This window comes from Hyla sarda, chromosome 12 (genome assembly GCF_029499605.1).
Source record: "Hyla sarda isolate aHylSar1 chromosome 12, aHylSar1.hap1, whole genome shotgun sequence".
NCBI lineage: Eukaryota > Metazoa > Chordata > Amphibia > Anura > Hylidae > Hyla > Hyla sarda.
This window is the reverse complement of record NC_079200.1, coordinates 64673074-64689364: the sequence shown is the minus strand read 5'-3', so window position 1 is coordinate 64689364 and position 16291 is coordinate 64673074. Positions and strand designations below refer to the sequence as shown.

Genomic DNA, 16291 nt, shown 5'->3' with positions numbered 1-16291 from the left:
TCACAGAAAAGGATTGCAGTAACACATGTTTGGCTATACAAATGTTTATTCCCTTTCTGTGTATTGGAATTAAACCAAAAAAGGGAGGAAAAAAAGCAAATTGAACAAAATGTCACACCAAACTCCAAAAATGGGATGGACAAAATTATTGGCACCCTTAACTTAATATTTGGTTGCACACCCTTTGGAAAAAATAACTGAAATAATTTGTTTCCTATAACCATCAATAAACTGCTTACACCTCTCAGCTGAAATGTTGGACCACTCTTCCTTTGAAAACTGCTCCAGGTCTCTCTTATTGGAAGGGCGCCTTTTTCCCAACAGCAGTTTTAAGATCCCTCCACAGGCGTTTCATTTCATTGAAATATCGACGGATAGTTTGCGCTGATACTGATGCTCCCTGAGCCAGCAGGACAGCTTGAATATCTTTGGAACTTGTTTGGGGCTGCTTATCCACTATCCGGACTATCCTACGTTGACACCTGTCATCAATCTTTCTCTTCCGTCCATGCCCAGGAAGATTAGCTACAGTACCATGGGTTGCAAACATTTTGATAATCCAGATCTCTGGAAATGGACTTGTAACCTTGAGATTGTTGATATTTTTCCACAATTTAGATTCTGAAGTTCTCAGACAGTTCTATTTTCCTCTTTCTGTTGTCCATGCTTAGTGTGGCACACACAGACATAATACAAAGACTAAGTGAACTTCTCTCCTTTTTATCTGCTTTCAGGTGTGATTTTTATATTGCCCACACTGTTACTTGCCCCAGGTGAGTTTAAAGGAGCATCACATACTTGAAACAATCTTATTTTTCCACAATTTTGAAAGGGTGCCAATAATTTTGTCCAGACCATTTTTGGAGTTTAGTGTGATATTATGTCCAATTTCCTTTTTTCCCTCCCTTTTTTGGTTTAGTTCCAATACACACAAAGGGAATATACATGTGTATAGCAAAACATGTGTTACTGCAATCCTTTTCTGTGAGAAATACTTAACTTTCTCGAAAAATTTCAGGGGTGCCAACATTTATGGCTATGACTGTAATATATATATATATCTCAAATGTTAGCGCCATGAGATTTTACCACTGCTGCTAGAGATGAGCGAACTTACAGTAAATTCGATTCGTCACGAACTTCTCGGCTCGGCAGTTGCTGACTATTCCTGCATAAATTAGTTTAGCTTTCCGGTGCTCCGGTGGGCTGTAAAAGGTGGATACAGTCCTAGGAGACTCTTTCCTAGGACTGTATCCACCTTTTCCAGCCCACCGGAGCACCGGAAAGCTGAACTAATTTATGCAAGAAAAGTCAACAACCGCCGAGCCGAGAAGTTCGTGACGAATCGAATTTACTGTAGGTTCGCTCATCTCTAACCGCTGCGATACTTACTGCACTATGGTTGGGCCTTAGGTAGGCCTAGTGAAAAATAGTGACAGATGCACTACTGTATATCACATATTTAAAAATAAACTATACATATACATACAACACATATATACTCACTCACACATTTATCATACGTATATATACATACCTGCATTAAACACACACATACATGTAACAGATTAACTGTTTACATCACACATGTACATCTACACATTATATCTACTTACTTTTATTGAAGGCTGGCTGGGTGCATTAAATACTTCAGGAGCTGCTAGATATGCATGTCTTCTGGTGCCTGCAGACTATCTCCCTCATCGGCTGACAGGTAGCTAAACTGTGCGACAGCAGAAGCAGGAGGAGGAGACAGGGGAAAGGAGGGGGGGGTGTTATCAATCCTGGATGCTGCTGGCTGCAGGGCTACACTGCTTCCTCCAGCTACAAACACTATAGCAGCCGCAGGGGGCCCTTGGAGAATGGGGCCCTGGGCAACTGCACAGTTTGCCATGCCCTAACGCCGGCCCTGACTACAACTCATATCATCCATCACATACCAAAGATGCTCTTCCTTACAGTCGGATTTTGCCCCTTAAGAAGATCAACAGTAACCCCACCAATTTCAAGAGTCAAACAGAACAATTAACACACCACCTAAAGGAGAGAGGCTACCCTGAAAGTTGCCATTCAAAAGCTGCACGGAAAGCTGAGAGTAAGCCTAGGACAGAACTAATCAAGAAAACAAAACAAACAAAAAAACGAGAGAAAAAAAAATCTAACAAAAGGTAGATTTGCCTTCTCATTTCAATACAGTACCATGATAAATACCATCAGAAAATGTGTTTTTTGTCTTGTCCACAGTGCTCCCTGCTAACACCTGATGCCCATATCAGGAACTGTCCAGAGCAAGAGAAAATCCCCATTGCAAACCAATGCTGCTCTGGACAATTCCTGACACGGACAGAGGTGTCAGCAGAGAGCACTGTGGGCAATAGAAAAAAGAAATTAAAAAAGAAAAGAATTTCCTCTGTAGCATACAGCTGCTAAAAACTACTGGAAGGGTAAATATTTTTTAAATTTCAACCGGGGTACCCCTTTAAGTCTGTCAAGCAGCCACAAGTCTACAAGTCCACTACCCCCAGTTCCAAGTCAGAGCTGGTAAGCTACAAACGAGGTATAGTCAGTCAAGTCAAAATCAACCTGTATTAAGTCAGCATGGCCTGCATCAGAATTGTCCCAGTCCACTACAAGTCCCAGCAAGCCCTAAGGTCTCTGAAGTCACTGGTCACCTCCGTGGGCCTGGCTAAGCTGTATAGACTAATCCACCTGTCTAATGCAGTAAACATACAGTTGTTCTGCAACTTGGCGTCGGAGTCATTATTGCCCCAGTGCCTAGACCCGGATCCAGCGGTATACCTTCGGGTGGTATTGAGGATAAGCCATGCCCTGGCATCACGAATACAAGGGGTTAATGTCATCTGCCTTCATCACACCCTCTACCACACTAGTAAAGAAACTCCTAAAGGGATGCTGTCTAAGCCACGCTGCCTCCATTAATGTCTATGGGAGGCGGCGTAACCACCAACACGCCCCTCCCATAGACATGAATGGAGGGGGTGTGGCATCACAAGGGGCATGGCCATGACATCATGGCCACCTGCTCTGGGCATTCTTAAGAAAATTTTCACAATACTGGGGCACGGGAGTACCCCTTTAAAAAGGGACAGTGACCAACTCTTTACTCATCTGCTGAAAGAGTAACATATTGCTCTGTGCTTAAGATTCTGTTATAATTGGAGCTTTTCAGAACATTGAGTACAAAGTTTGGCAAAAGCAGCCAATGTTCGGCATTGCTACAGAGCGATCCTTGCCTAGCCTTCTTGCTAACCAGTGACTCTGGACTGCACCAGCATGCACAGAATAGATAATCATGTGAACAGAGGTGCTTTCCCAAATATAGTACAAAACGCTTAAAAATGCCAATATAACAGAAGATGAAGGATGCACTCACTGCAGCAGCAGACCGTGTGAACTTCGCTTTATTTCAGTTGAATCCAAGTGGACAACAGCAGCATATAGTGGTGGACGGGGAGTGCAGGACACCGGAAAGTTACAGCTGTTTCACCCGCGCATGCAGGCTTTGTCAGACTGGAGTACCAAGTTTTACATTATTCAATTGTCCAGAGTTTTCATTCCTGCGTCTCACCCCATGGAACAAAAACATCGGCCAGCATTTATCAGTGTTTACCCTCCAGTCTATATTTGGTGCAAGTGTCCTTTTTTGCACCTTTTGGTTTACACATTTCTTCTGAAGTTGTAATCCACCGATTTCAGTAATATGCATGATATGGACAGGTTTTATGAACTGTGCCTTTTTTGTGAAAAGGCACAAAACTGAAAAGTCTCAAAACGACACCAGCCCAGACTTAGCTTTTTGGTGTATGTAAAGTGTACAATTTCAAAAAGTGTGTACCTGCACAAAATTTATCAAATGCTCTGCGACCATTTAATTTGGTGCTCATACCCAAATAAAGTAGAAAAATGCTTCACTTACACCTACAAATGATAAATACTGGCCCCTATCTGGTGGGCTAGTGGTAAACTAGCCTATAGAGATGAGTGAAGTTACAGTAATTCGATTCTTCACGAACCTCACGGCTCGCCGTTTGCTGACTTTATCCTGCATAAATTAGTTCAGCTTTCAGGTGGGCTGGAAAAGGAGGATACAGTCCTAGGAGACTCCTAGGACTGTATCCACCTTTTCCAGCCCACCAGAGCACCTGAAAGCTGAACTAAATTTATGCAGGCTAAAGTCAGCAAACGCCAAGCCATGAGGTTCGTGAAGAATTTACTTTATAACTTCACCCATCTCTACTAGCCTACATTTAGTAGAAAGACAACTAAATAAGGGCCCCCAGAAGTGATTACAACCTTTTATGGAGGTTCAATCATAGAAGGGGGAAGAACCTATACATACAAGCTCAGTAGCAATGTTAGCATATACAGTAGTAGCAATCAAGGTCTAGGGTAATTCCAGTCTTGTATATTGTGCAGTCCGTGGAGGGGTGATGTCCAATGCCATTACAAAATCCTAGCTGCACTGTATAATACTTTGCTTGGAAACTCAATGCAGAAGTATTGAATTATGGAGGGACAGACTTTCCCCACCAGAGACTGACACAAAAGTCCTCTCATACTGTCCAAAAGATGACAACCCCAGTTATATAGATTGCTTTGAAGCCAACAAGTAATACATTTTACCATGTAGTAGGTCAAGGGATCCAAGGGTGTCCACATCTTCTAGTGCAACCAAGTGGCAATTGAAGGCATCAAGACAGTTACCAAGAACAACTCAATCTTTTTCATAAACCATCTTGATACTGAAAAAAATTTGTTATCTAAGCCTGAGGGCTGTCAAGACCAAGCATAGGGGTTGCAGCCATAAAATGGACATTCAGCAAACATGTGGGGCCAGTCATAGACCCATATGTAGCATACCCGAAGTAGTTTTATGGAGATCGCCAACGATTGCAAGACAAATCAGTATGGAGCTGTAGTCTCCGTAGTCTTCCAACAGGTTAACAGTAATACAATAAGAACAAACAATGCTTTGCTTTAAAGGCTGCCCATCTTTATTACAGAAGTACAAATAAAAAAAACATAACATGTTAAGGCAGGGAACCAAACAATTAAGAATGTTTCAGTGTTACCAATGTAATAAAAACAGCTTATTTCTTTAAAAAAATGTTGACATTAAAAACAAAAAACAGGACTGGTGACTGAAGCTATGGAAAGGGCAGCCTATTGGTAAGGGGTGGGGAGGGGGATTGGGCTCCGCCACCCAGCGTCTTCCCGGTGAGGAGGGGAATGCATGGAGGGGCTTAGGTGCTGGAGTCAGTCTTGGACTCACTGACATTGTTCTTCCTCACCGGCTCCTGAGCCAGGCCGCAGGGGAAAAGGCCATTGGTCACGCGAAAGCTTCCTGAGCTGTAGAGACAGGAGGAATAGGTTAGAGAGTACAAGATGCTGTAAGAGTCCAAACCATTCTAGATTATTTTTACTAGTCAGATGGAGAGGGACTTTGAATTAGTCTTCATATCAGACAATGGCCTCTTGAGCTTTAGAAAATAGAAGAGGAAGCAGTACTGGCTGCACTAGGACCTTAAAGGGGTACTCCCGTGCCCCAGCATTCTAAACATTTGTTTGGAGCAGGTGGCTGTGATCGTGACATCTCACCCCCTCCATTCATGTCTATGGGAGGGGGCATGCCAATGTCTTCACGGCCATCCGCTCCAAGCATTCTGAACAAAAGGTTCAGAATTCTGGGGCATTGGACTACCCCTTTAAAGGGGTACTTCACCACTAGACATCCAAAGGATAGGGGATAAGATGTCTGATCGTGGGGGGGGGGGGGGGGGAAGCTTTGCTGCTGGGTCCCCCTTCCATCTCTAACGCGACACCCCAGTCATCCAGTGCATGGGGGCAAACCCCACTCCGGATGACAGGCGACCACAGCCGTCAAGCCCCCCTTTAATGATGTCTATGGGAGTAGGGGTGACAGCTATGTACTAGCAGTCACGCCCCCTCCCATAGACATGAATGGAGGGGACGTGGCGTGATGTAACAAACATGGAAGCTCCCAAGCTTAAGCATGACGCAGCGCCAGCAACTACTGTCTGTACAGGTAAGTAATTATTAAATATGATCACATGTTTTATGGCACTTTATCAACAAGTTATCACATGGAGATAACATTGAAACATGATTAGTCAAGTCACATGCCACACACCAACAAGGAAGTCCAGAGACTCCTAATTGATAGTAACCTCCCTCATGTCAACACATTTTAATACACCTCAGGTTATTTACATGTATGCAGTTTTAAAATACTCACTTCTCAGGGGATTCCGAAACAGTGGTCATGACGGGATAAGACGGTTTACCAAAGAAGAAGCTGGCCCACCAGTGACCAGGATCGGACTTTGGAAGACCTGCGAGACAAGAAGTTTATAAATATACTGAAAAAAAATAAATATAAGTAAAAAAGTTGTGGCAATGTTGATACTAGAGTTAATCAATCAATATGATCCCTTTCCGGTGATGGCTCATATCATTCTCACCACAGGACTACTGATAGGAGCTAAGGGGGACTTTGGAAGAACAGCTGTAAACGCAAGAGCCACCACCACCACTGCATATAGACCATGGGTTCTAAGAATGGTACAGCCAATTAGCCAATTTTAAAGGTTCCCCAATTTAAAGATAAATAGTACATTTATCCTCATGACAGTTGAATATAAGTGTTTTTCTAACCTTCACAAGAAATGTTAAACAAACTTTACCCCATCATAAAGTAGTAAATGCTAATACCCAAAGCCTGAGCACAAACAGACCAGCAGGCTTGGATAAGAAAGTCATTTGCTGGTCAAGGTAACATACCTGGGTGGTGAGGAATGACCTCCCCAGAATAGTCCACGCTTCCACATGAGCTATTACTGGAGGTAGATCCCAGTCGTCCTATAAAGAAAAAGCCAAAAGTCAGCCTCACAATAACATTTACTTATGCAACAGATTGTTCTACAGAGACCAAACACTAGTTAGTTAATAAGTGAACCAATATGTCCATGATATATAGGGCTTAAAAAATTAGGCTTTTGGTTCATTCATAGCTAACCCATCTAGAAATGCTAGCCCAATACTGTAGCACAACTCTGCCAGTAATAATGCCAAGGTTGTGCAGCCATTGGCCACCGCATTTGGGCACGATCTTATCACACAAATGGCAGCAGTAAGGTCTAGTAAAGTAGTATTGCAGTTTATACGGTATAGCGCTATCTGCCCCAGATGCAATGATACTCACTACGATAGTAGTCGTGTGTTGCAACGAGTGACCCACTGGATGGAATGGCTGCCATGTTTCAAACCTTGATTGACTTAAGATGATGTAAACCCTGGAAGAGAAGGAGAAAATGTGTTGAGTATATGTAAACAGTTTTACCTTGAAGGTCTCAAACAGCCAATAGATGGTGGGAAAGGTTTTGTGAAAATAAACCAATACCTCCCTATTGATAGTACTGTCATGCCTGGGCACTATGGCTCAGGGGGTGAGCATAGCCTCTGCACCACTACATTTACTAATCCTAAATTTGCCCACCTTACACACCCATCAGCCCACCACAAAGAAGGTTCTCTCTCGATATGCTTGTAATGAGAGGGGGGCTGTTTTTATCCCTTGAGACATCAGTGCGTATTGGGAACACATGTGCATCAATAGGGTGTGTGATTAACCCTTCAATGCCAGATGAAGCGGTTGTGTTACACAAAAGCTCCAGTCTGGATAGGCACTGGGGGGGGGGGGGAGATTCATCAAAACCAGTGTAGAGGAAGAGTGGTGCAGTTGCCCATAGCAACCAATCAGATTGCTTCTTTCATTTTTAACAAGGCCTTTAAAAAATGAAAGAAGCGATCTGATTGGTTGCTATGGGCAACTGGGCAACCTTTACTCTGCACAGTTATTGATAAATATCCCATTGGGTTCGTAGTCAAGCCAGTGGCAGTGTGGAGAAGAATGCAGACGGGAAAGGTTGGGTAACTGCAAGGAATACAGCGTCACATTACACATGACATGTCTGAGCTGCACAGATGTCATTCCAACCCCCCCCTACTGTAAGCTGGGGGGGGGGGGCACTACAAAGTAATGTGATCTGAGGTGGTCAGCTATTCAAGCACTGGCTGACACAGGAGAGCAAATGCATGCATAGAACTGTATTTACGTGCAACGGGGTGTGGAAGGAGACTTGAGCGAACACTTATGTTTTATAGGAAAAACTGTCTCTCATTGACTTACACTGTGGAAAAAATAAATCCATATATATACATATATATAAATACCAGAGTGGTTGCAGCACTTCCAAAACAATGCATGTAAGTGCCAAGCGTCCTAGGTCTGATCGGGACCCCTTAAGATATCCAACAAAAAATGGCGCAAAACTCGTTGGAGTGCTGCGCCATTTTTTGTTGGATATATATATATATATATATATATATATATATATATATATATATTGTAACATATCCATTCTTTTTTACACAAAAGTCTGGTTGACTATATTTTTACATACAGCAAAACTAAACCGACTGTAACGGAGATGGTGAAACAGAGGCAAGAAGGCCGTGTGTACCTAGCCTAACCGGTTATTGAAATCTGCTATTCCTCAAAGAAAGAGTTTTCCAACCGGGGTATCTCCAGCTGTTGCATAACTACAACTCACAGCATGCCCGGATAGTCTTTGGGTTTGCAACAGCTGGAGGCACCCCGGTTGGGAAACACTGCTCTAAGATGAGTGCCAACCTCACTATTATGTGAATAGAGGATAAGTTTTAGGTTTTTAAGGAGGGCAACATAGGGCTACACAAAGACAGTGCGACTTGCATCGTGGCCCATAATCAATCTGCATTGCGCTAGTAATCAATAGAGGCAGGCGTCATTTTTGGACCACAATACACATAATGTGGCCCGTTGCCTGTGTAGCTCTGGCCCTATTCATATGTTGCGGTTATATTGCTATTTTTTTCTTGTAACTAGGAGGGTACGATCACACTGTGTTCTTGCCCCCTTTAATCGTATCAGTTGGCATCCTGCTGAAAACGGGATGCCGACGTATACTGTTAAAGGGGGCATTGGACCCCGCTCAATAGAGGGGACTCTGTTCGGGACATATCCACTATTTCAGCGGTCTTCAATCTGTGGCCCTCCAGATGTTGCAAAACTACAACTCCCAGCATGCCCGGACAGCCAACGGCTGTCCGGGCATGTTGGGAATTGTAGTTTTGCAACATCTGGAGGGCCACAGATTGAAGACCACTGCACTATTTTAAGCAGACTCCTAAAGGGGGCTGTTCCCCTTTTTAAGTAGTCCATACATCTGGAAATAAGTTACTAGGTGACTCCATTCAGCCATAGAAGTGAATGGGGTCCTCTGCTCCCTTTAACAGAATATGTTGGCGTCCCGTTACGTTTTTGGTGGGATGGCGACAGATACAATTTATGAGGGCAGGAACATGGCGTGGTCGTACCCAGAGTTATCAGAAACTACGCCAAATGGCATTTCCATTCCCTTCAATGGAAGGAGACAGCATAGAAAACATTGCAGTCTATGGGGACGGGAATGTCAGCGCGGTCCTGGCGCAAGCGCCAGGACCGCGATGACATTTCCGTCCCCATACACGGCAATGTTTTTGGGGTGGATTCCACATAAAGAACGCAGCACTTGAATCTCTGGAAATTACGTAGTGTGAACCTAGTTTTAGGGTACGTTCACATGGGCGGGATATACTGCACGTTTCCCGCTGTGGCGGGTTTTCAAAGGAAGATCTGCAGCAGACCCCATTAAAGTCAATGCAATTCGGCTGCAGAAAATACGTCGTGGAAAAACCAGCCAGGAAACTCCCTGCTGATCCACTGTGTTCTTTATCGCTAATGTGCTTCTATTTTCTGAGTGGAATTTTAATGATTATTAGAGGATCATGGGAAATTTAGAGAAACCGAATTCTTTTCCAGTTCATAGTTCTGTAACACTTGTTGTATACTGACAAACAGAAAAGCTGTTTTACCCCAAATATCAGTCTCATTCCTAGTGAAGTAGGGGTTACCAGGTATTCATTTTTTTTTTTTGCAGTGATCATGTGACAAAGTCAATATTGTTATTTAACCTTAAATAAATGTTAGCTTATCACGGCTGTCACCCAGGGGCCCAATGGTCTCTGATTTCCTATTTTCTCCACATCTCCAATAGCTAATTTTTTCCCCCCAAAAGCTGCCATTGGCACCTACTTTTTTCTTACACCACCATGATGTCATTGATCCTAGTCTGAGTACTACTTAACTATTACTTCTTCTTATACTGACCATTTTTTGCCCCCGTTTACGATTTAACATAGGGATCTGACCTCATAGGGGATTAGGGTCAATAAGCAGGACATCCACCTTAAAGGGGTTCTCCGGTGGAAAACTTTTTTTTTTTATTTAAATCAACTGGTGCTAGAAAGTTAAACAGATTTGTAAAATACTTCTATTAAAAAAATCTTAATCCTTCCAGTACTTATTAGCTGCTGAATACTACAGAGGAAATGGTTTTCTTTTTGGAACACAGAGCTCTCTGCTGACATCACGAGCACAGTGCTCTCTGCTGACATCTCTGTCCATTTTAGGAACTGTCCAGAGCAGCATATGTTTCCACAGGGATTTTCTCCTACTCTGGACAGTTCCTAAAATGGACAGAGATGTCAGCAGAGAGCACTGTGCTCGTGATGTCAGCAGAGAGCTCTGTGTTCCAAAAAGAAAATAATTTCCTCTTTAGTATTCAGCAGCTAATAAGTACAGGAAGGATTAAGATTTTTTTTTAATAGAAGTAATTTACAAATCTGTCACTTTCTGGCACCAGTTGATTTAAAAAAAAAAAAAAAAGTTTTCCACCGGAGTACCCCTTTAAGGTACATGAATTTGCTGGAACATCTATTTCTGACCCAATTCTTCACTTTTCTTCTATGGCAAATCTCAAGATGAATATAAAGGGGGAGAATTGTCAAACCTTGTGCAAAGGATCAATGGAGCAGTCGCCCATAGCAACCAATCAGATTCCAGCTTTCATTTTTAAAAAGTCCTCTGAAAATGAAAGCTGGAATCTGATTGGTTGCTGTGGGCAACTGCTCTAATGTTCTTAGCTTTCATAAAATTCCCCCAAAGTATATGCGGCCCACAGTCTAAAAATATACAATTGAATTAAATGGCCTCTCAGTAATGGATTGGTCATGCAAGGGCGTATGTAGCATACAGACGGGACATGCGGATGCTATGGGGTGCTTGAAATTAGGGGGCCCAGAATTTCATCCCTATTGGTTGGTAGGGGAAGTCCTTTAATCAAAAGTGGCAAAAACTGGCATTAAAATGTGGGCACCATTTGTAGTATCTGCTATGGGGCCCCATCACCTCTATATACACCATTGCTGTTATGGTGGGCGAATTGATATGGACCCCCTAATGTTTCTGTTCTGGACCACAGCACTTTTCTAGTTCTTCTGCCATCATGGATCCTCCTTTACACTCACGCTTTAAAGGGGAGAAGCAGTTTAAAATGTCTTGGAATTGGATGCCCAATAGGACACATGGGGGTGAGCTGTCGCCTGCCTAATACCTGCACACAATGCACAGTCACCCAATGTCATCTTACATAACAGGTCACTTATTACTCCTGATATATACATAAGGGGATTATAGGATTAGACGTCCACTGGAGCCACAGGTGACTTGTGTGGACAGTTCTGTGGTCATAGCATTAACCCACTGTGTGTACCTGCCATATGCCAGACCTGCACCACCATAGCCTGGCATCAGAGACGTAACATGTACCTCCATGGCCCCCAGTGCAACGTCTGTAATGGGGCCCCATCTACCATGTGCCGCTTATATAACTGGTGGCTTCTCATGTGGCAGACGTGCTTTGTGCCCTATAGTGCAGAGTTTGCCATCTCTTGTGTGGCATATGATAAAGTAACATATGTCAGGTGTAGCAAGTAGTATCATCTATGCACATATGTGTAAAGCCGCTAATTCAGCTCTGCTACATCTGCACATTTATTCATCTGACATACAATCTAGACAGGAAAGGGTTAGGGGGATGATTAAGTCTCTGTCTACAGTTCGGAAACTGGTCTAAACTGGCTGAACCACATCCACCATCTCCCTCCTCCTCCCCCCTTTCCTGTTCCTTCCTCCTCCCCCATAAGAACAGCTCTCTGCTATGAGAATGGAAATAACAAATTGCATGCAAGCCTAAGAACAAAGACTCAGCTGCTGAAACTCCTCTTCAGCCCTCAGACCTGCGTGCACTCCATTCGACTCAATAGCTGACAATCTTAGAGGGCAGCAAAAAGGAATTGTATGGATTATGATGAATATTAACACTACAGAACATAGAAAATGGGGATTGGAGGGGGGGGGGGGGGCAGGTACAAGTCATCATGGGGGCAAATTTGGACGACACAACTGATAATTGTATCAAACCCACCGTAACATCGACCACTGGCGCAGAACCACAACCACCAGTTGTTAGGCTTAATAATTGTTGGTTGTTATGGCAACTATTGTCTTTTTCTTTGTTGGATTGTGACAAATTATCTAGACATGTAAATGATACCAGAACAGAGGTCTGATCCAGGACTATTAGTTCCTCATCAACCCCCATCGTCTTTGGTGATTGATTATTATTAAAAAATATATCTAGTTTTCTCCATCTGCTATAGTTGTAGTTAATACATTGTTGCTTCTCGCCTTGTTGGTTACATTGTACGTCTCCTGACCACTGCACATCCTGAGTACACAACTGGAACCTGACAAAAGTCTGTTACAATGTATCACCCAGATTAACCACTCAGCTCCCACATGCCTCCTGAGAACTTGTTATATATATCAGAAACCTGTTACGTAGTAACTAGGGTTAAAGCTTTACGTAATACAGAAGGTATATATTAACCCAAAGAGCCTGCATTCTAACTATACCATAGATTATTATTATTATTTTTTAATATATTTTTTTATTATTATAATATTATTGTTATTATTAGTTTTACTGGTATGGCACCAACATATTCCCTAGAGCTGTACAATCACAGCTATAAAGGTTGTCCACAGAAGCCGAAAGCACATATACAACCTAGAATGTTGGAATATGAGGGTTTGCGGAGTATATGGAAATACTAATATATAAAAGACGTAAACAACAAAGATACATAAAGTCATGTTAACCCCACCGTACCTGTATTCCGACCGTATACGTCCTCAGGAGCCTGGCTCTGGGGGTTAGACGCTAGGCGACGGGGCCCATTTGAGAAGGAGAAGCTGGGACTTGTCTCCACGACCAGAGATTTGATCACTGAAGTTATGTTGCCCAGGCATACGTGGAGCCTGTAGATATAGAGTGGGGGGAGGGCACAGCAGATGAGTGGGAGGAGAGAGGCATGGGCAATGAGGCTCTGTGAGTGGTAGAAGGAAGCATATCACGTGCAGTACTGTCTGAGGAGTGCTGCTGAGCACATGTATGTGTGTCCGGTTGTTACAAAACTACAACTAGCAGCCTTTGGCTGTCTGAACATGCTGGGAGTGCTAGTTTTGGTACAGCTGGTTGGGAAGCACTGATCTATGCTGCACTACATCCCCCATAATCTAATGTTACTAAATCTCTAGGACAGTGGTCTCCAACCTGCGGACCTCCAGATGTTGCTAAAATACAGCTCCCAGCATGCCCGGACAGCAAACAGTGCCCATGCTGCCCCCAGTTCTGCAAAGTAACTCACTGCTCCTTGCACTGGGCACCCCAACCCCAGAGAGTAGTGCCCCCCAGGGTCCAGGCTGTGCCCCCTCCTCACTTGGCACACCTGCCCCTTCTCCCCTGCAGGGGGCTCCTCTCTCTCCCACTCACACACAACTAGTGAAAGTTTTGCCGGTGGCCGAGCATGCTGCCGGTGCCGCCCTCCCCCGGTCTGTAGTGTCATTCACCCCGGAGACTGAGGGATGATGCCCGCCGCTCTGTCCTGCTGTCACCGCCGCCTCCACATGTGGCTCCTCCGCCATCCTCCTCCTCCCGGACCCCGGGTCCGCGCAGCTGTAATGCCAGAGAACACACAGGCGTGCCCCCGAGACCTGAGGCTTCCGGGGCGGATCATATACTGGGGGAGAGGGCGAGATCAGCGGCTAAAGGGAGGCACAGGGAGAGCAGTGGGTGCTGGAGCGGTGTAGAGTGTATATAGTACTCGAGGAACAGTATATAGAAGTACATTCTATATAGCGCAGGCGCAGCACTACGCAAATAGCGTAGGGCTAACGTAGGCAGCTATAGGAGCCTAGCATTAGCCCTATGCTATCTCCGTAGTACTGCGCATGCGCAGAATAAATTAACTTTGGGGGAGTAGCCGACTCCGGGTGGGGAGGCCGGCACAGCCCGCAGTGACTCATGGGAGCGATGAGTCACCGGGCGAAGATGGCGGCGGATCAAGAAGAAATACAGGTCGAGCGTCATCAAAAGACCCAGCTTCCGGCCGGAGAGAAAAGCGAGGAGAAGAACGGGAAGAAGACCATATGGAAAACATGAGTATATTAGAAGGTTATATAACTTTGCCTCATGCTCCAATTCCCCCATAAAAGGTTAGCTTCGGAGTACTCCTTTAACATCTTCCACATACAGTGGCATGACAATCTTAATGGTTCCAATTCTCAATTGAAGCACAGAGTTTAGATGTTAAATTCACTCTTCCTATTTTACATTACAGAAAATTCAATATTAACAGGGTTATTGTAGTGTCTAAATAACATGGAAACAGGTTCATGTCCCTGTTCTGTTTACAGGATTCTCTCCTTGGACTGTGTTATTTCACACAGGTCCTCACCAGTTTCTCACTTTCTGCTTTTTAGGCATCCACATTGCCTTCGGACTCCGCTATTGGCAATTCTGTCAGAACGACACTATTCCCCCCCCCCCCCCCCCCCCCCCCCCCATTGTTCCCATTCAAGTGAATTGGGTTTGTCGGGACCCGGCAGTGTCCATTGTGTTCTGACCCATTACAGGGTCCGTTCTGCTCAAGAAAAAAAAAAGACGAACAGACCTTGAACGGGACGGAAGACAACGTCAATGTGAACTTAGCCTTAGCGGTTTCTTCTCTCATTTGGTTTTTGCACTCAAGGACTATTGGGGAGGCTTTTCACCAGCTGTGTAAAGAAAAAGTGGTGCAGTTGACCATAGACAATAGAGATGAGCAAAGTTATGTAATAGTAATTCGATTTGTCATGAACCTCGCGGCTCGGCGTTTGCTGACTTTAGCCTGCATAAATGAGTTCAGCTTTCAGGTGCTCAGTGGGCTGGAAAAGGTGGATACAGTCCTAGGAGAGTGTGACACGATGCGAGTGCAGCCGGAGTGCATAACGTAACACCGCTTCTCGGTTCTTATGCTTCCTGGCTGATGTTTTGGTCACTTTTGAATGCTGGCATGCTTTTACTCTAGTGGTAGCATGAGACTGAGTCTACAACCCACACAAGTGGCTCAGGTAGTGCAGCTCATCCAGGATGGCACATCAATGTGAACTGTAGCAAGAAGGTTTGCTGTGTCTGTCAGCGTAGTGTCCATAGCATGGAGGCGCTACCAGGAGACAGGCCAGTACATCAGGAGATATGGAGGAGGTTGTAGGAGGGCAACAACCCAGCAGCAGGTCCGCCCGAGGAGCAGTGCCAGAGCCCTGCAAAATTCAGCAGGCCACAAATGTGCAAGTGTCCACTCAAACGGTCAGAAACAGACTCCATGAGGGTGATATGAGGGCCCGACGTCCACAGGGCACCAGACGGACCCAATTCACTTGAATGAGAGTTGCATCTGTCACTCACCTGGTGCTTCTCCTGTCCCAGCCTCTGCCTCTCTGCTCCGGCGCGAGTGTCCCCGTCCCCTAGGGGGCACACGCGCCGTAGCTTTAAGATTTAAAGGGCATGTGCGCTCATTAGTGTAATTCACCTGTGGCTCATTGATAAATTCCTCCACCCTACTCACCTCCCTGCCGGATCTTTGTTGCCTTGTGCCTGAGAGAAAGTATTCCTGAGAGATGCCTTACTGTGTATCTGATCCTTTGCTCTGTGACTTGACCTTGCTTCTCTGCCGCCTGCCTACTGACCTCCTGCTACATCCTGATTATGCTACCTTGCTGCCTGCCGTGACCTTCTGCTATCCTTACGATGAGCTGCCTTATCCCTCCTGTGCCTCGCATCTCCTCAGCCGCCTATGTGGTTGAGCCATACCAGGGGTAGCGACCTGAGTGCTGCCTGCTGCAGCAAGTCCATCCCGCTTTGCCACGGGCTCTGGTGAAAACCAG

General features: G+C 44.7%; 1 protein-coding gene across 1 annotated transcript; it reads right to left on the bottom strand.

The window, feature by feature from the left end:
- Nucleotides 1-4992: 4992 nt before the first annotated feature.
- PPDPF (pancreatic progenitor cell differentiation and proliferation factor) lies at nucleotides 4993-13345 on the bottom strand. The gene is made up of 5 exons (XM_056548261.1): nucleotides 13197-13345; nucleotides 7244-7334; nucleotides 6823-6900; nucleotides 6278-6374; nucleotides 4993-5370 (listed from the first exon to the last, which is right to left on the bottom strand). Exons 2-5 carry the CDS (start codon nucleotides 7296-7298, stop codon nucleotides 5265-5267), a joined length of 336 nt encoding a protein of 111 aa, XP_056404236.1. The 5' UTR covers nucleotides 7299-7334; nucleotides 13197-13345; the 3' UTR covers nucleotides 4993-5264.
- Between the last annotated feature and the right edge of the window lie 2946 nt (nucleotides 13346-16291).